Source organism: Malania oleifera, chromosome 4 (assembly GCF_029873635.1).
Source record: "Malania oleifera isolate guangnan ecotype guangnan chromosome 4, ASM2987363v1, whole genome shotgun sequence".
Classification (NCBI taxonomy): Eukaryota; Viridiplantae; Streptophyta; class Magnoliopsida; order Santalales; family Ximeniaceae; genus Malania; species Malania oleifera.
In genome coordinates, this window is record NC_080420.1 from 97,673,227 (window position 1) to 97,693,639 (window position 20,413).

A 20,413-nucleotide genomic window follows, 5' to 3' on the forward strand; every position below is an offset into this window, starting at 1 on the left:
TACTATGCTCAATTTTTACTTTAAAACTTCTCCCCCTTTTGACATTCATCAAAAAGAGAAAAAAAAATGATTAAGTTCAAATAAAATTACATGTTGGGCATATCATCAAACATGCTTATCAAACATATGAACACACTCAATTTATTATTTTTTAATATAACATGTGTAGTGTTTTATAACATTCAAGTATATGAGTTGTAACTTCATTACTAACAGTTTTTTCCTTTAGACGATATTCAAGATTTCATTTGTTGATTTTATGATACCGATTTAAAATTGAATTCATGATATCTATTTAAAATTCATGATACTAATTGAGAATTGATACCAATTGAAAATTTAATTCACGATACCAATTGAAAATTCTCTGAATTGATTAATCGAGAAACAATCATAATATGAGCAATATGACATAACACTCCCCCTGAATTCAATACATTCAGTTTTGTTATCAATTTTGCTTTCATCATCCTATATTTCAAAACATTGATTCACATTATTTATCAAATATCAGTATTATGCTCATTAATGTCATACCATGCTCATAGATATAATTATTCTTGTCATGATTTAAAAACCAATTGATCTTTTAGATTGTGATACCAAATGAGCCCCCCCTCCCCTTTTTTTTTTCTTTTAAAGTTGTGATACCAATTAAAATTTTTAAAATGTGATACCAAAAATATTCATGGATACCAAAGACTTTATAGATACCAAAGTCATTATCACATTATACACAGCTCATGGATACCAATATAACCATTATATCTCTCATAACTCATGGATATCAATATAAAAAGTAGTAAGTCTATCCATGTAATTCATTAATAGCATGCATGAGTAAGAATTAATCTCATATCAAAATTTATGCTTATACTTAATAATCTCGTGCTCAAATTTTCAACATAGTGAGCCGTAAATTTTCAATATAAGTCAAACATATCATGTAGCATATCATATAGACATGTAAGCATATAGCATCTCATATAGTCATTCATTCTCAAACTTATCTTAAACTCTTCTTTAAGTTTTTCTATTTTAACTAGTTTGTTTGTTAATCATGAATTAAGTTACTTTCTCAATTTTTAAAGGGAATGACTTAATCCATGGAGTTTTTCATTTATGAACTAGTCTATCATCTCGGTACCCATACTTTCTTGGGTCTAGTTAGTTTCATAAATGATGTTTCTTTAACTCTCCATATTTGTTTAGTTTTCATACCTTTTCTTTTAAATGGACATTCAAACTTTATACGCTCATTTTCTTCCATTGATAGCATATGGTGTTAGTGTAAGCATTAAGGGATGTGCTTGCATTATCTTTGGAGGCTTTTGAGAAATAACCCATATAAAGATTCATTTTCTTTTTATTTTCAATTCCATTAAATCCAATGCCTTCTTTGTTTAGAGACATTTTTTGGGAGCCTACCATTTTGTTAAAGTTTGTTTTTCTTTTTGTAAAGTTATAAATGATCTTTTCTTTATCTTTAATATGATTTTTGAGATCATTTAATTCTATATCTTTCTTGTTGTCAATCTTCTTTAGTGATTTTTCTAATTCTAGGAATAGTTTTCTTATCTTATCCTCTAATTCAAAAATATATATATCTTTCTTATGTTCTATAGAGGATAGGGATCGAAGGTCTTCTATCATATTTTCATTCTTACTTTCTAATTCTTTAATTTTTAAATCTTTTTCATTTTCAGCAAGATTTTTAGCTTCTAACTCCTTTGTTATAACTTCATTCTTACTTTCTATTTTCTTGATTCTAGAATCCTTTTCTCTTTCTACAGTCTTAAGGGATTCTAACTCTTTCATTATTCCTTCATTCATATTTTTCAATGAAGTATTTTGTTTAGTTACTTTAATTAGCATCTTATGAACTTTGAATAAATCATTATGAAATTCTTCAGAAGATGTCATGCTCTCATCATCAGATTCATCACTACAAGAATTATTTAAAGATTTAGATGAGGAGCTTTTCTCATTGTCCCAAGCCATAAAGCACGTATAAGCAACCTCTTGGCCACTTGATTCATTCTCTGAACTACTTGTACTCATCATGTCCTAAGTAATGGCTTTCATGGCCTTTTTTGTTTTCTTCTTAGATTCTTTCTTTAGTAGTGGACATTCTAGTTTAATATGTCCAGTTTTGTTGCAATTGTAACACTTAGGAGTTTTATTCTTTAATTTCTTGCTAACTTCTTCTTCTTCTTCTTCATCTGAGTCAGATTTGGATTTTCTTTTGAATTTATTTTTCTTTCTTAGAATCTTTGCTAGCTTTTTACATATAAAGACTACTTCATCTTCATCCATTTCTTCTTCACTACTTGAGTTCTCTTTTGAGGCTTTGAAGACTATTATGTCTTGGGCTTTGGTTTTACCACTCTTTTCATTTATTGTCATTTTGTATATGAGTAAAGAACCTATAAGCTCATCTAAGGAAGTGGTTTTCAGGTTTCTTCCTTCCATTATGATAGTGGCTTTTAGTTCCCATTTAGGTGGCAGCCCTCTAAGAATTTTCCTTATCATCTCATAAGTAGTGTAGGTTTTTCCTAGTGCATTTAGGGAATTGATTATGTAAGTGAACATAGTAAACATATTAGTTATGGATTCATCCGAGTTCATTTTAAACGCTTCATATTCACTTGTAAGCATATCGATCCTATTATCCCTAACATTTATAGTGCCTTCATATGTTACTTCTAGTTTGTCCCATATCTCCTTAGCTGATTTGTAAGCCATTATTCTATTAAATTCATTGGCATCTAAAGCACAATATAGAGTATTCATGGCACTAGAATTTACTTGCAGCATCTTATAGTCTAAGTTTGTCATATCAATTTTCTCCTTAGGGACTTGTTTTCCATCAACTAATTTAAGGAGAATTTGGTCACCATCTATAACAACCTCCCAAGCTTTTCAATTCATAGTTTGAATAAATATTTGCGTTCTCTTTTTCCAGAAGGTATAGTTTAAACCACAAAAGATTGGTGGCCTAGTTGAAGATTGTCCCTCTCTAGAGGGAGCTACGCCTAATTGAGCCATTTAGATCCTTTTATAGCTACTAATTAAGATTTGCTATAACCCCGCTCTGATACCAATTGAAAAGTAAGGTGTAGTCCCAAGAGGGGGGGGTGAATTGGATTATAAAAATTTCTTTTAATTCCTAGGAAGAATCCTTAACCTTCTTTTTATTTCTTTGAGCTAATTCTTGACTTATTTGTTTAATTTTTTAATCACTCAAGAACTTAGTTCTTTTAATTCAATCAATCAACACAATTAAACAATCAATCAATTAAGCACAATATTCAAACCAAACAATTAATTAATTTCCCAAGTATAAGTTAACTGCAGCACTATTAGATTAATGGAAGTATGCAAGATTCATCACTCTTTGGAATATAAACACATTCAAACTTTAAACCATTCAACCACAATATATCAATATGTTAAATTCAACTTTCAGCTTTTGTTGTCAGCCTTGGATATGAATTTGAAATAAGTCTTTTTGTGTTTGCTCATGTGAAGCCTTGTATTAATTGATTAGTTTAATATGATATGTAATATAAAATCCAATGCAATATCTATGTTCTTCTCAATATTCATAACTCAACTAAACTCTCAGTTAATTTATCCTTGGGATGTTAACCAAGTAACGTGCTACCATATGGTTTCCGCAAGGTATGGTATAACCAACGTACTACCTTTCGGTTTCTACAACCCAAATCAAAATTAGACTTCAAGTTTACTTTATTTTTATATTACATAGTATATATGATTATCTATTAAATCATCCGCGCAATTTAAATATACTGAAAACAAAGAGTAAGGGAAAGAAAGAGTGAGATGGAGATTTTTACGAGGTTCGACTTATACCCAATCTACGTCCTCACCTTTGGAAAACCACCAAAGGATTCACTAAACTTGTTCCTTTAACGGGCGAAACAAACCTTTGCAACACTCCTTGGTTAATACTAGAGTCCGCCTTCTCCAAACGATGTACCCTTGTTCAGTCACTCTTTACATAGGCTAGCGCCCGCCTCTCTAAGCAATATCCCCTTGCTTAGCCAATGATCCAAACAATCTTTGGAATCTTCAATCTACAAGATACAAATCAAATATTTGTATACAAAGAATTTGCTCCTAAAAGAGCTTATTAGTACAACAATTCAGAACTATAATATACTTCAAAGTAAATAACAATATGAAAATTAACTTGAAGCTTAATGAAGTATATCACTAATTAATTCTTTCAATAATTCAAAGATTTAAAATTTGTAGCACAATTCCGATGGAAGAAGGTTAGCAAAAACTCAGTTGAATTCGTGCAAGTTGAGAGAAAGAGAGAGCCTTAAGAATTTGAGAGCAATTGAGAGAGATTTCAAATTTTGCTGAATTTGAATTCTAGGTGTATTGATTCAATGATCTTTGAGCCTTATTCATAGACTTTAAAAGGTATGTAACTTGATTCCCAAGTGACTTGGAGTATCCCCTAAGTTTTCACAAAGTTTGAGCCCCAAGCAAACCATTTAAAACTTGTTTCCGTTGAGTTATTTTTAAAATTCTGTTCGTGGCAGTCACCTGCCATGTTATTTTTAAAAGAGTAGCAGGGGCAGTAGGGTGGCAGTCGCCTGCCAGGACACAGCCAATCACCTGGCTTGACCACATTTGAAAAAACCTCTTTTTGGTGCTTTTTATTCCAAAAATGATTCTAACCTTTTTTAACTAATTTTTGACCTTATAAAATATTTTCCAAGTAGGTTAAAAGGTATCTAGATCCAATAAATTGACCTAAGAGCTTCATGTATCCATATTGAAATTATTTGAAGCATTTACATGAAATTTCCTATAAACTCTTTCAAATTTTCAATTCTTGAATTCCTTGAGGTCTTTATGCTTGCTTCATTTTTCTTTGAGCTTTCATCAAGTTCTCTTTAATCTTCATACTCTCATAATCTTCAAGCTTTATCATTAAATCCATTTTTGAATCCATGTTTCAAGCTTGATATAATCATCCTTGTAAGACCAACAACAAATAAAGAAAAATATATAACTAATTCTTTATTAAAACTAGCTATTGGTTTCAAAATAGGAGAATGTTCTTGGAGAAAAAATATTTAAAAAGTGCAAGACACAAATCTTTAAAATGTTTACATTACAATGGGTTTGTGGAATAAATATCAAGTGTTGCCCTCCTCAAGTGTACCTAACATATAGACATGTGTCAGGGCACCGCCGCCGCGAAGCACTAGGTTGTTCCTCTAGTTTTGATTCGGTGTTGGTGTATTGTTCGGTGGTTCTCGACATTCTCAGGCTATGTGACCATGTTTTTTGCATCTATAATATACGACATCCCTACTCTGGCATTCTCCCTAATGTCGTTGATTACATCTAGGGCAGTGGGGGCGTGACAAATTGCCCTGTCATCCCTGATCATTCCTTTCCGACCCTTGACCTGCAGCATCTATATCTCCCCTCCACGACCCTTGTCTGACATTTTTTTGGGAATGAGGAGATGTAGGCCTTTTCCTTCGTTTTGATGCTTTTGTACCTTTTTGTAGACTTGAATCTGCAACAGTAGCTTTCTCCACCAATTCTGCGAAATCCTGAATCTGCAAACACATCATATGCTCGTGAGTCCTTTGATTCAGGACCCTTTCAAACCACCTCGCCTTTTGGTATTCATCTAGAACCATAGAAGGTGCAAAATGAGATAGTTCAAGGAACCTAGTAACATACTGTTGAATAGTGAGGCGCCCTTGAGTCAGGCTAAAAAATTCCTTCGCCTTCGCATTTCTGGTGGTGGCGGGAAAGTATCGGTCGTAGAAGACCTACTTGAAACTACCCCAGGTCATTGCTATAGGTACCGCTCACTATTCCTCTAACAGCTTCATTGCATGCCACCACTGTTTCAGCTTCACTGGCCAGTTTGAAGGTAGCGAAAAGAACCTTGTGTTCCTCGGTGCAGTTCAATACTGCCAATATCTTTTCCATTTCTTGTATCCACATCTTAACCTTAATCGGATCAGTACCACCCTCAAAAGATGAAGGTTTCATACAGGTGAATTGATCAATCATGCAACCCTGGTGCACTAGTGGGTAGCTTGATCCCCCAAAATCTCGTCTCATTTCTTCCCTAACCCGATGAGCTATTCCTCATAATAGTCGAGAGGTGTCAATCTCATCCTCGCTGGAAGCTCCCAACTCGATTCTTCCTCTTTCATCCACTCCTTTTCCTCTAGGATCTATCCTTGAATATAAATATACAATAGAGGCAATTTAGATTCTCTATATCTTAATATATTTCTGACATAATCATAAAACATGAAACCAATTCAATATCCAAATCCTCAATTAAATATCCAACATCCAATTATCCGCAATCATCTTAACTTTCATATCTAAGTTCCAAATTTCAGTTTCTTTGCTCGGAAACATCACCGTTGATGAATTTACCTTGGTTTTCTAAAATTGTCGACTGATTTAGAAAATCACAGAAGTGCGTCAAGGTATTTATGCCTCCAAGTTATGAAATAAACTCAAGCTCCTATCAACACCCTAATCTACCTTTATTCAACTCAAACCTATACTCTGGTATTAATCCTCCTAAAGTCCGCAAGACCGTTATGCTCTGATACCAACTGTAGCGCCCTTGACCCACCACATGGGGCCCGAAGTGATGAGACCATCCATACGTCTTTGATACCATTCACGCAGTGGAAATAATTAAATAACCTCAAACACAATACTAGAGTTCTACATTTACATAAGCAAATCCAAAAAATACAATCTCATTCTTGATATTACAAAACCAAAATAAAATTTAGAAAACATAAAACGAAATATATAACTGTTCTGATATATTCAACTCACAAAAACTACCCCACCTTGGAGCTATCTAAGCTCGATCACCTAGAAGACCTACAAAGATTAATAAATCGACGGGGTGAGACGCCTCTTAGTAAGGAAGAAATAATTTACAACAGTCTGTGGATGAAGTGTTTAATATAAAATTAAAATATCCACATAATCGCATTTATAATCCAATAGTAGCCAAGATAACACGTTTATAATCACACCATGGTTAATATCTCTGTCACCCAATCACATGCCAACATATATGATTATTTTAACTAATAATTCCCAAGTATAAGGAAGTCTGCCCTCCTATACAAGTAGCTTCCCTCTACTCTAGTGCTAACACTAGGACACTTACCTTTCTCAATAAGCCCTCAGATTATGTATCAAAGTAAAGTCTCCGAGAATAGGGAAGTTCACCCATCTATACAAGTGGCTTCCCTCTACTTTGGTATCCACAAGTAATTACCAGAGTACTCGCCTTCCTTCGCAAGTCCCTGAGTGGAGTAATCTACTTTACCATAAATACTTAATCTAAGTTACTCACAACCATTACCAACTATTTCACAGAGTTCCGCACACATGTGTATACCACAATCAATCCACACAGGATAATTCATACAGTCTTCAATCATACCCACACAGGGTCTATATAGACACAAAATGCAATCGTCCACACAAGACTCCAGCACACACAACATACACGTCCACACAGGACTGGCAACCATACAACATACATGTCCACACAGGACTGGTCCACACAGGACCGTCAACTATACAACATACATGTCCACACAGAACTGGTCCGCACAAGATGCAACACAAACCACCATGCTCATAGTAAATAGGTAAACAAACTCCTCATACCACTGTTAATGTTTACCTCCCAATATAAATGTCCATATAACGACATCCTCATACCATTGCCAACGTTATATGAAGGTTATATCAGGTACGATATAACAACCTCCTCATACCACTACCAACGCTATATCGTAATTTACATGAACCATACACAACCAATAGCAAATCCAATCACTCAACACACTCACACAACCATCGTGATATATACAATTATCCATTATTTTCAACCAAACAGAGTTCGCAGCCCAGCAATATTCACAATTACAATGATTCGTCATTCCTTAGTACTCACAACCATTTAATTAGCAAAAATGGTTTCTAGCCACACGATTTTTCTTGATATAGTATATAATCAAAAACAACATTTTCATTTCTTGCATCGTTTAGATAATTATACGAAAATATATCTAATTTTATACCCAAATATAATCATTTTAAAATTATTAAAAAAAAAAACTATTATAAAGTATTTCCCCTTACCTGCTCCTCAGAATTCCTACCCAAAATAAACAAAACGAGACCCTGTATTCCAAAAATTCCAACTTACTCAAATCTTAGAAAAATACTCATTTAACACTTCTTAGGCTCCAAATAACAATATTTGTTAAGAAAACTCCAAAATAATTCACTTATCCTGATTTTGGGATGTTTTCCCAAAATTCCAAATCAACGATCAACTCCCGCAACCTTACAAAGAATGATCCTACGAACCTCGTGATGGTTTTGGATCGTAAAATCGAACTAAATCCAGCTCGAAATTGAAGAAAGAAGGCAAAGGAGCCGTGGTTAGGTAGAGAAACAGAAGAAAAATAAATTTCCTCCGCTAAAATCTAATTTTTGCCTATTTATAAGCAACTTGCCACGTAGCCTCGTCAACGAGACATCTAGACTTGTCGACGAGCCCAAGAACACCGTTCCTGGATGAAACCTGGGAGCTCATCGACAAAATTTAAATATCCAAAAACCTCTCTCAGTAAACCCTCGTCGACGAGACATGCATGCTCGACGATGAGGCTCAGAAGATCGCTCGTCGACGAGAAAATCCAGTTCGTCGACGAGCGCCTGCTTATTACCCTTTAAAATTTCTTTTCCCCCTTTCTTCTAATTTTCCTTTTTTCCTTTTATTACCTTTCTTATTATTTTAAATAGTTAAAATTTTCCGGGTCGTTACGGTTATGAATGGGTATTTATAGATTTTTCGAAAATTATAACCATTGGGGACACGCTCGATATTTTGGAAAAGTTTAATTAAAAGTTAATAACGTTTTAGCGTTTTTAAAAAATTCCAACTCGAGAGGTTTGGTCAGCTAAATTTTAAGTTCGATTGACAATATTGATAAGTACGGTCGACCGAGGTACTTTTGTACTACAGATATAGCTGACTGAATCAAAGCGATTTTGAAAACTTTCGAGGTTCGGTCGACTATATTTGAAATTCATCTTGCTATTCATATGGTTCGGTCGAGCCAATCATAGATCAACTAGAAGTTCGGTCGGCCGAACAGTTGGGTGTCAAACACGAGCCCGTTCAATCGACTGTGGAAGATACGTTCATAATACGTTCGATCAACTGAACTTTGGTCAAACTGTTGACCTCTGAATGGTTCGGTCGACTGAGTTGAATATAACTAGTTGGGTTCAGTTGACTGAGTGACTTTCAATTATTATTTTAGGTCCTTATTCTTATTAGAATTCACCCCTGTTACTCATAGTTTAACTTTTAGGTTAAAGGGGATTTTTTAATACATGTTTATGGGGACTTAAAGTCAATCCATGGTCTTGAGAGTTAACCCCAAAAATCTGACGTCAATCGACCGAAAGTGATCCCTGAGGTCAATTTATGGTCAATCTGAGCATACAATCCATATCATGTAGATACATGCATTATTACAGACCAAATAATAAAATCAAACACAATTACAATTCAAAACATGTCTTTTTCTTTTCCTTTGCTCTTTGCCATCATGGAATGTGTCAGATTTGTGCTTTAAGACCTATCTTGGCTTCCATGTTCTCTTAATCTTATGTGTGACATGAATAATACTTATTCACGCACTAAAACACACACACAAGAGACACTTCTGTTTGTCAGCATTAAAACAAAAATCGGATTCAAAAAGTCAACAAATCTGTAACTGCATTTGTACATGCCTCTATAATCGATTTTGTATCTACATTTGCCTTATTCTTCATTTATTCAAATTTATTCAGTAATCTATAAGTTTTGTTACTCTTGCACAATTCTTATAATGTATCACTAATATTCAGGACCATGATTAGTGCATGGAGATCCTCTCTACCCATAGCTAGAACCTTGAAATTGTCATTGCCTCCATCACTGCTTCCAATTTCGATGGCTTCGATCATGCTCTCGCAACCACCACCACAACCCGCAATGTTGGAATTAGTGGCCAATCTGTGGCTGCCCCTACTACCATTGCTCCATGCTTGACGTCATAACCTTACCATGATGTCAAAAATTTCCTGTAAGTATGTAGTTTAGAATACTGCTTATATTTAGGGTATTTTGATCTTTTGTATGATTATACTCCAACTATTATGTTCTTTATAGTTGGCAAATCAAACATTGGGCAGGATAATTTTCTAGTATGTTTAGTTCTCTCTAGTCCAGTTCTATATATTTTAGCCATTGAACCAAATGTAACTGTAAGTTACCTATGGAAATAACAAGATTCAAAACATAACAACGACTTCTTTCTTGCAAGATAAGCCCCCAAGGGTGTTTTTGAAGAGAAGGAAAAGGGTAGTGAGGTGCTAAAACCACAAATGAAAGTCAAAAGGTGAGTGGGGACTTCATGATTAGTTGAGAGGAGTTAAATCAATGCATTAAATGCACAAAAGAGGCAACAAAGCTAGTTGATCACTAATTGCAAGAGGTGGTGCATTCACGTGGGGGATTATGGGTTTTCAGGAGATTGGGGTTGGGTGAATTTTGAATGAATTAGGCTTGAGTGGATTTGAAATTGAAAATGTAATGGGTTTCATGGATTAGGGTTAGGTTAGACTTCCACATAATGAAGTTTAATAGGACCTTAATTGAAATATTGAAGGTCCAAATCGGCCTTAATTCAGAAGGTTGGATGAGAATGAGTTTGGATTGTCTAAGGTTCAATTTTATTCGGGCTTCGTTTTTGTTTTGATTTTCATGTTTGTTTCCAAATGGAAGGTGACGTTTGTCCCTTTGTTCCTTTGATTTAGACATTTTCTGTTCCCATCTTTGTTTTGACACGTGTTCATTGCTTGGGCATATTTTGTATGGTGGTAATGGAATTTTGTAGAAAATATAAATTGTTTAGTGAAATTGTCTTTTGGGGAGAAATTGAGTGCCAAAAATTTGGAGAGAGAGAGGTTGATCCATAAGTGCCTATTATTGATTTATTTCATTTATTTGTTATTTATTGTTGTTGTTATTTTGCAATGTTTTTGGATTTTTGAAGATTGAAACAAAAATTAATAAAAAGTGGTAGAAGACCAATCATATATCTTCTACAAATTTTTATCGGAACAAAATATGATGTCTGCACTGAAGTTTTAGCATATACTATGTGTACTCTTTAGCTCTGCTATTTAGTACGTGGAAGTGTAGACCAACGTTACTTAGCCTATACATGAATGTGTCAGCAAATGCTGCCATAACACAATAATAGAGATGACATGTGCGAGCTTATGCTTCTCAGAGAGAGAGAGAGAGAGAGAGAGAGAGTGGTAGCCCTAAGAACAACTTCTTTCTTACATATTATTAATGAAGAATCTGCCCATTGCTTTAATTTGCCCATCAACCGACCAATGCATACAAATCCAATTGGAAACATGTCCATATATATCCCATGCTCCAAAACAAAAATAAACACAAACACAAATACACACAAATATATATTTATGAAGGCTGCTGGTTTTGGAAAACAAATTATTTGCATGCATAAAGCAATTTTCATATATATATATATATATATAGAAAATATATAGAGGGATGTGGATGATGGATCATGTCCGTGAAGCAGAATCCAAGGCCAATATGGTGCTGAGGTTCATGGGCTTCATGTGCTGAGCTGAGCCAGTGAAGATGTTGTCCACGATGAACCTGTTGGCCCTTTCGCTGGGATGGAAGGCATCCCAGAAGGCGTAGATGTCTCTGTTAGGGCATAGGTTTGACAGCGGGGTGCATAGTCCCAGCCCATTGTAACGTCCTTGTCCACAGCATGCCACCTGTGATGTTACAAATCCTGCCGATGCATCCACCACCATTTATATTATTATCATTATTATTTTGAAACGATAGTAACATTTAATTAATCTATCGACTCCTTTCCTTTTCCTGATCATTTAATTAGAGGGCGTTGAGATTATACATGAGTCATTCTTAGTACTTTATATTATTAACTACCTAAATTAACAATTAATGCTCCTCTTCTAAGTAATATATATATATATATATATATATATATATATATATATTTATAACACAAGGGGGGGACCAAGTAATTAAAAACAAAAAGGAAAATAAATAAATGAAGGGAGAGGGAGAGGGAGAGGGGGAGGGGAGGGACGTACCAAAAGCTTGAGGATTGTTGACGAAGTTGAAGTCGGAGGCAAAAGGGTCGGCGCCGATGAAGACGTCGGCGCCGATTTCAGAATTGAGGGAGTCCACCATTTGGAAGAGCTGTGGGTTGAACAGGTTGGAGGCTCGCTGCAGCTCCACCGCGCACTCTCCGGCTCTGCTGCGCAATGCTCGCTCCGCCGGGACGCACCCCAACGGCCCCGTCCCCGTCACTAGCACCCTCCGTCCTCCCAGGTCATACAATCTCTGCCCCCATTAATTTAATTTAATCAATTAATTATTAAAATTAAACTACTCAACCCCCCTTCACTACTTCTCAACCACTCTGTAGGGTAAGTTAAATAAATGAATAGCAAAAGGCATAACAAAGTCAATATTGTCAACCCAAAAGGTCTTAACTTCTCACAAGTAATTCTTCCCTACTTTTTGGGTAATCTAGCAGGGTTATTGGCTAGGATACACACCGAGTTAACTCATTTCATTCAGAATTTTTTTCTATTTATTTCTTTTAGACTCTATTTAGAATTTTTAATTAATTGGGACTTTGCATTTGAGCAGAGTCTCCGAATAATTGGAGAAACCTAGTGAAATTCAAGTAAAAGTGATTGTTTTGTACCCTGAGAACTTTGCGATACTCGGAGATGAGGTAGCGGACGTAGTCGGGGAGAGTGAACTGGCGAGATCGGGCGGAGAAGGGAACCAAGTAGTAGTTGTTGACGAAGTCGTTGCCGCCAAGTGTCATCAGCACCAGCCCTTGGTTGACCACCCTCTGGGCCTCCTCCGCCCCAACCACGGCGCTCAGCCTCTGCTGGTACTGCTGGAAGTACTCCAGCTGTTTGAAGATTCTGATTATGTTTACCTGCACAGCTTCAATTATTACTAAGCACCATCCGACGTCGTTTTTGTTTATGCCAATTTCATGAAAAATGGAGAGAGAGAGAGAGAGAGAGGGGCTCACAAACTGAATGCCGGTGTCATTGAGGATTCCAATCCCTGCTGAAGCAAAATTAGCGCCAACAAGGAGTCTTTCACCTGTCAGCTCTGGGCTCAAGTACGGCAATGTGGACTCCGACCCCATTCTCTCACCTATCCACAGCATAAATGTTATTCCCATGCTCACCATATTTATGTCACTGGTTAAGGGTAGTTCAACTTAACTTAATGCTTTGAGCTAATATTTTGTATAATATAGTATCAGGATAAGGATGAGCGGTTCCTAGGCTTCTACCAGTAAAAGGAGACTGATTGACATTGTTGAAAAAATTTTGACCTCAGAAAACAAAACCTATCATTAAAAAAAATAATAACTTTGAGTGTTTAGTAAAAAAAACTTGTAAGGTGGGTAAAAATGTTTAAAATAATTCATATTTTTAGGAAATATAGTTAATTAATGCATTAATAATTTTGTATTATTTTTTAGGTAAAAACTTAGAATAACTTGTTCGTAAAAATGTTAGCTTTTAACTTTAAAGCACTTCAAATTCATAGGGTTATAAAGTTTCTCAAATAAATTAAAAATAGCTTTTTAATAATTTAAAAAGTTGTTTATCAAATGTGATATATTCAAATTTTACTTTTAAAAAGGATGAGTTAAGAAAATAGGTAAATTAAACTCACCCTTAGTCGATGTGCATGGACTAAAAATTGACTATTTGATAGACTAAACTCACCCGTTAGTCCATGTGCTCCCTACCAACCAACTTAACATATATTTTGTAGACATAAAAACCGAAAGGGACTTTGATATGACAAAGATATGATAATTATTACATTAGAGAGCACAAATTATGACAAAATTGACATCCAAAATTGTTCAAATTGACCAATTTTCAAATTTGCAACCCTAAATTCATATTCTCAAATACAATAATAATAATTAATTTGGAACTTTAATATATACTATTAGTCCACTAAAAGAACTATAAAATCATAACATGTCAAACAAACCCTAGAAAAATATTAGAAATTTATTTGTAAGAGTTCTCTCCATTCAAAGTAGGTGATAGAGAAATGACTTACCTGTACGAAAACTTTTTAATTCTAAAAAAGAAAAAGTAATTAATAATGTAAGGTAGAAGATGAGAGGACAGACTGATAATGTCAGGGATATTTAGGCCGTTGGAGAAACGGCCGGTGGCTCTGTGGGTGGGATAGTCAATGCCGTAAGGAGGGGCGTCGGCGCGGGCGCTGGTGAGGAGGTAGTTATTGTTCCCGTTGTCCACCAGCGAGTCTCCGAACACGAAGAATGCCCGACCCTGCACCCCCACCGCAGCCGCATGCAGCAGCACCACCACCAGCAACCCCGCGGCCATCCACCGGCGGCGGCTGCTAGAACCCAAACCCACCATCGAGGAGCACTGCATCATCTCCGTGGCTATAGTAGCACTCTATGTGAAAATAATTAGCATGCACTCAATCTGCTTGGACTGGGTTGAAGCTAGGAGCAGAGGGCTTTGTGTATATATATATATATATATATGGGATGGTGGTGCAGGAGAAGGGAAGGTTGTGACGGAGAGTGGAGAGTATTAATGGTGGTCTGTTTACTAGCGAGCTCGGGAGTAGGTTTAGGTTCTGCTGAAAGGTTGTTAAAGTGGACTTAAATTCTCCAGCTCTGCAGCTTTATTCTTACAGTTGTCGTTGGTAACTCGCATTTATATCCTCAAGGATTTGTATGCCTGCTTTATTTTTGTAACTTCAAATATACATAATTTTATGTAAACTAACTAATTAAATATATCTTAGAAGACACTATTCATAAATAAAAGTTTCTTAGAAGATCAATGCTACCCTTAATTCTGACATTTTGTTTGAGAGTTAGTATTTTAGATTTTAAATTTAAATAATTTGTGTAGATTTGGATATGATATAATATAAAATTATATTAAATTTAATTTAAAATCACATAAGTTTGAATATAAATTGTGCGGTCAAATATTATCATAAAGCTTTTTTGATATTTTAGAGGCTTCGATTCCTTTTTCACTTTTTTTTTTTTTAAATTTCTTTACTAATTTTAAGAACTTATTGCATGAAGTTGAAACAAGCATGCAATATTGTCATTTTGGACTATTAAAATTGGTTGACATAAATGTTAACCCCACTTTAAAAAAAATTGAAAAAAAAGAAGACCTTGAAACAACCTTTTCTTTTTGTCCCTCTAAGGGCAAAAGAAGGATAGGACTCCAAATTTGGCTGCTACTTACTTTCATTGGCTTCCATTATAGCCCCTGTTTATTTTTTTGTTACTATTATAAAGTGAAAGACTATGCAAAATGTTGTTTTTGTTCAAGTTATACGTTATAATATGTGACTCATATGTTAAGTGAAATGCATGTATAAAGAGAAAACATGGTAGAAAATAACATGTAAAGACTCGGAAAAGTTATTCATGAATAATAATAATAATAATAATAATAATAATAATAATAATAATAATAATAATAATAATAATAATAAGGGAAAGAGTAAAGGGAAAAAAATTTTAAAAAGGGAGAAAACAGGGCTTTGTTGACAAATCCAAGGTTTTCGTCGACGAATGTCCCATAAATTTTGACAACGGGATACACGTGTCTCGTCGACGAGAGATTATCGAGAGAGTTTAGGGAATTTCAGGTTCGTCGACAAAATAGCCTCCTCGTCGACAAAATTCTTTTATGAATTTGTCGATGAACCACTTGAATTCGTCGACGAATGCTGGGGTATAAATGTGTAAATCCATCATTTCACCGTGCATTCTCTCTCTCTCTCTCTCTCTCTTTAGACCCACGACTCTCTCTTACTTTTCTCTTCGTTTCTGGTTTCGTTAAGGCCCAGATCGACAATTAGGAACCGCCACGAGGTTCCAACAAAGATTCTCAACAACATAGGCAGAGTAGATTTTCACGTTGGCCTAATTGAATTTTTCAATTTTGTTTTGATGATAACAAATGAATGATATTTTAACATGCGCGTTGTTGAGTGATTTTTTTTTTCAAGTCTAAGTAAAATGACACTCATGGTTAATCATGAAAGTAAGTTGGAAATTAAAGTCAATCAAGTGAAAACTTCTCAATATATTGAAGTAATGAACGAAAAATGAAGAGTTTAAGGGCTAAGCAGGACTTGAAGTAAAAACTGAACCTCAAGAGGCTGTAAGACTTAGTGAGTAAGGAAATCATGCTTAGAAGAATGTTTGTAACTACTTCAAATTCATTACTATTTAAATATATAAAGCTCTTTAGGATTAGAAGACTTAGAAACCATTTTTTTCTAAAACCCTTGAAAATGATTTTGAAATAGTGGTACTTAAGCTTTTCAAAATGAATTAGAGTTTAAAAATAAAAAATGAAAAAGAGATAACTAGTTAGTCGACTGACCATTTTTGAACTGGGATCAGTCAGCCAACTGACTCCCTGGTCTGTCCAGCCGATTGACTATTTTCAATATAGTTAAGTCAGCCAACTGACAATTAATCAGAATTAATTTTTTAAGAGATAGAATGTTGTAAGCCGCCTGTCCAGCCGACTAACTAGTACAAAAATGACCTAATTGAGTGAGTCAGTCAACTGACTCTACGGAGATTTTGAATTTCGAACTGTACGGAAAGTTTTTCAAAATTAATTCTATGATTTAATATCTTTTGAAAAGTTACATAAATACTCAATGTCAACCTATTAAATGAGAAAACTTTTTTTTAAGAAGTCTATAAAAACCTCTCTTACTCAATGAAAGCATATGCTCAAGCAATAAACGATTTCTACACAAAAACTCTCCTAAAGCTCATACTTGCTCACACTCTTACTGGGGGAAACTCTACGAAATTGCTGGTTGATTAAAAAGCTTTGGTTTTGATTTGCAACTAAGATTTCTATATCAAGAAGAAAGAACCATTTGTGACTTCTAAACCTTGAGCTTCATATTTTATATTTAGTTTTGGTTTTGAAGTACGATTAGTGATTTAACTTGTACAACTTGTACAATTCATTCCTTTCTATTAGATCTTTGACGGTTGAAGGTATAGTTGGATCATTGCACCAAGCATAGGTTGTTGCTTGGAGAGGTTTCTCTTTCTAAAAAAGAGGTTGGTTATTGTAAATGTTTTTGTTCTACCCGAAAGTAAAAGGTATAGTAGAATCCTTAGGTGGTTAATCTAAGGCGAGGACGTAGGCTGGGGTAAGCCGAACCTCGTAAAAACACCGTCTCACTCTCTTCTCTTATTCTCTTTAAATTCCAGCAACAATATAAACTGTGTACATGTGTTAATCTTACAAACAACCTTGGATATTAAATAAACCTAAGATTAAAATTGATTGGGTTGATCATCATTGACTGCGGAAACCGAAAGGGGGTACATTGGTTGATCAACTCCTAAATTCTTTTGACTAAGGGTTTATTTAAAATCTGAGTTATTGAAAATAGTGATTGGATGTTATTTTAATTTTTAGTTCAAAGACCAACTACAGGACTTGCATATTCATATATAGGGCTGCTAATAATTAAGCTAAATACTGCAAAGCATACATTAATTTATTACTTGTATTGTGTTTGATTGGTTTGAATAGTTGATTATTTGGTTGTTTATGTTGTGGATGTGGATTGAATAGAATACATAAGTTTTTCGTGTGGATTGCCTAATCAACAAGAAAATAAGAAGTCTTTAAAAAGAATTGTAAAAGGTTAAGATTTCAAAAAGGAACTTAGAAGAAAATATTTAAATAACCCAATTCACCCTCCTCCCTCTTGGGACTACACCTTAGGTTTCAATTGGTATCAGAGCGAGATTATAGTAAATCCTAACAAGTAGCTATATAAAGATCTAGATGACACAAATAGGAGTAGCTCCTTTTGGTGAGGGTCAATCCTCAACTAGACCACCCATTTTTTGTTGACTCAATTACACCTTTTGGAAACAACGAATGAGAATTTACCTTCAAACAATGGATTGAAAGGCATGGATTATTGTCAAAAATGTAGTCTGATCCCTACTAAACTAGTTGATGTAAAAGAAGTACCTATATAAGAAAAAGAACTGATCGAATCATATTACAAAGTGCTGCAAATTAACTCAAGTGCAATAAACGCCCTATATTGTGCACTTGATGCGAATGAATTCAATAAAGTAATGGCATGTAAAACAACAAAGGAAATTTGGCATAAATTAGAAGTAACCTACGAAAGCACAATAGATATTAGAGATAGTAGAATTACGTTAACCAGTGAGTACGAAGCTTCTAGGATGAACTCTGATGAAACCATCACAAGCACGTACACTAGGTTCACACATATCATAAACTCACTAAGTGCCTTAGAGAAAACATATTTCATCAATGAGATGATTCGCAAAATTCTAAAAGCACTTCCACCCATTTGAGAATCAAAAGCCATAGAAATAATAGAAAGTAGAAACCTCAAAACAACTTCATTAGATGAACTCATAGGATACTTCTAACCTATGAAATGGCTGTAAAAGAAAGAAGCACTGAAAATAAAAATAAGAAGTCTATAGCTCTAAAAGCCTTGAAAGAAAATTCAAGTGAAGAAGATGATGACTCTAGTGAATTGGAAGATGAAAAATTAACTTTCATAACTAAAAGACTTGGAAAATTCTTTAAAAGAAACAACAAATTCACTAGAAAATTCATAAGGTCAAGAATTGAAAAAAGGTGAAAATAGTGAAAAGGAATACAAGAGCAAAAATGAACCACCCATTTGTTATCACTTAAATGAGTTTCTTATGTTATAACTAAACTCATGCGCCACACACTGTAAATAATTTATTTTGTCTTACTGAGAGGTGTCTCATCCAAATATTTAAATATTTCAGGGAACCATGATAGACCAAGAAATAGAGCTTCGAGATAGAGGGGAGTTGGTACCCTTATAGTCAAGGTAAGTGTTTTGTACTAGGAGTGTATGATTCCGTAGCATATGATATGGATTTTTGGGGATGTGTATGGATGTATAGGACTCTGGTTATTGTATTCTAGATGATTTGTAAATATTGACTTCCGCTGTTAAGCTTGTTTGTATGAGATTGACTGTTTACCCGGTACCCATTTCGGATCGGGTTATGTTGAAATGGCATTAGAGTTTTTGACGTGATAGATGTTTGATTAATATTTATTATTTATTAGAGGAAAAAAAATGGTATGAAAATCGGGGCGTCACAATCTGCAACATGTGCAATGACAAAATAAAAGTCAAATTTCATTTTAGAAAAAAAAAATTCAAATTCAAGAAATATTAAAAAATTAATATAAAAACCAAAAAATAACAGGAAAATAATAGAATATTTCTAGAAAAATAGGATTAAAAAATTAAAATTTAATTAAAAAAATTTATAAAAATTAAAATAATGAAAATATATAAGAAAAATGAGGAAATTTTCTTCAAAGCCATAAATAATTAATTAAAATTTCAATAAAATGCATAAAATCATAGAAAAAATACATAAAAATTTTGAGAGTGAGAAAATTAAGAAAAAATACAAAAAAAAAAATATAAAAGTTGGAATCATAAAATATTTTTAAAAAAAAATTAGAAAAACTCTTTAAATATTATTAAAATCATTGAAAATTACCCAAAAAAAAAAAAAGGAAAAAAGATAAAAAAAAAAAAAATTTAAGACATTTCTTGACTATTTCTAACCATTTTTTAGTATATGTTGATCTTTGATGACTTTCTCTTACATGATTCAGTGTCCTTTACTGAAGTGTGATTACATATTTATTTCTATTATGCATTTGTTTGCTTGTGTGTGACCATGCACTACTTCTATACAAAGAAATTCAATAAGACGGGGCTATATGATCCTCAATCATCCGATGAGTGGATAGTCTAGTATTTCGTCTTCACTTTGTGATTCTATTAGATTTTATGGTTTTCATGCATGCATTTCATCTTGGGAAGCACGTGTTTTTAGCATGCTTAATTGCATGTATGGTAGCTTAGCATGTTTGCTTGCATATCCCTTTTGTCTCTGTGTGTGCATGTGTGCCCTTCATTATATGAGTAAACCAACATCCATAATAAATTTTCCTTTGATGGCGTTGCTTGATTGAGAGTACACTTATGCATAAATTGGCTTACCACACTTACGACATAAGCAATGTCTGGATGAGTGGGAGA

The 20,413-nt window shown here is 34.2% G+C and overlaps 1 protein-coding gene across 1 annotated transcript; it reads right to left on the reverse strand.

Annotated features, from left to right (window-relative positions):
- Positions 1-11,452: 11,452 nt before the first annotated feature.
- Positions 11,453-14,899, reverse strand: LOC131153159 (GDSL esterase/lipase LTL1-like). Its single transcript, XM_058105278.1, has 5 exons — positions 14,397-14,899; positions 13,263-13,390; positions 12,921-13,163; positions 12,298-12,550; positions 11,453-11,969 (listed from the first exon to the last, which is right to left on the reverse strand). Exons 1-5 carry the CDS (start codon positions 14,668-14,670, stop codon positions 11,731-11,733), a joined length of 1,137 nt encoding a protein of 378 aa, XP_057961261.1. The 5' UTR covers positions 14,671-14,899; the 3' UTR covers positions 11,453-11,730.
- Between the last annotated feature and the right edge of the window lie 5,514 nt (positions 14,900-20,413).

Bases quoted from the DNA above. Each gene is read 5' to 3' on its own strand.
- LOC131153159 (XM_058105278.1), bottom strand. From the start codon at position 14,670: ATGATGCAGTGCTCCTCGATGGTGGGTTTGGGTTCTAGCAGCCGCCGC. The intron at 13,391-14,396 runs GTCTGTCCTCTC...TGCTGTGGATAG, and splicing joins AAATATCCCTGACATTATCA to GTGAGAGAATGGGGTCGGAG. The intron at 11,970-12,297 runs GTACGTCCCTCC...ATGCATCGGCAG, and splicing joins CAACAATCCTCAAGCTTTTG to GATTTGTAACATCACAGGTG.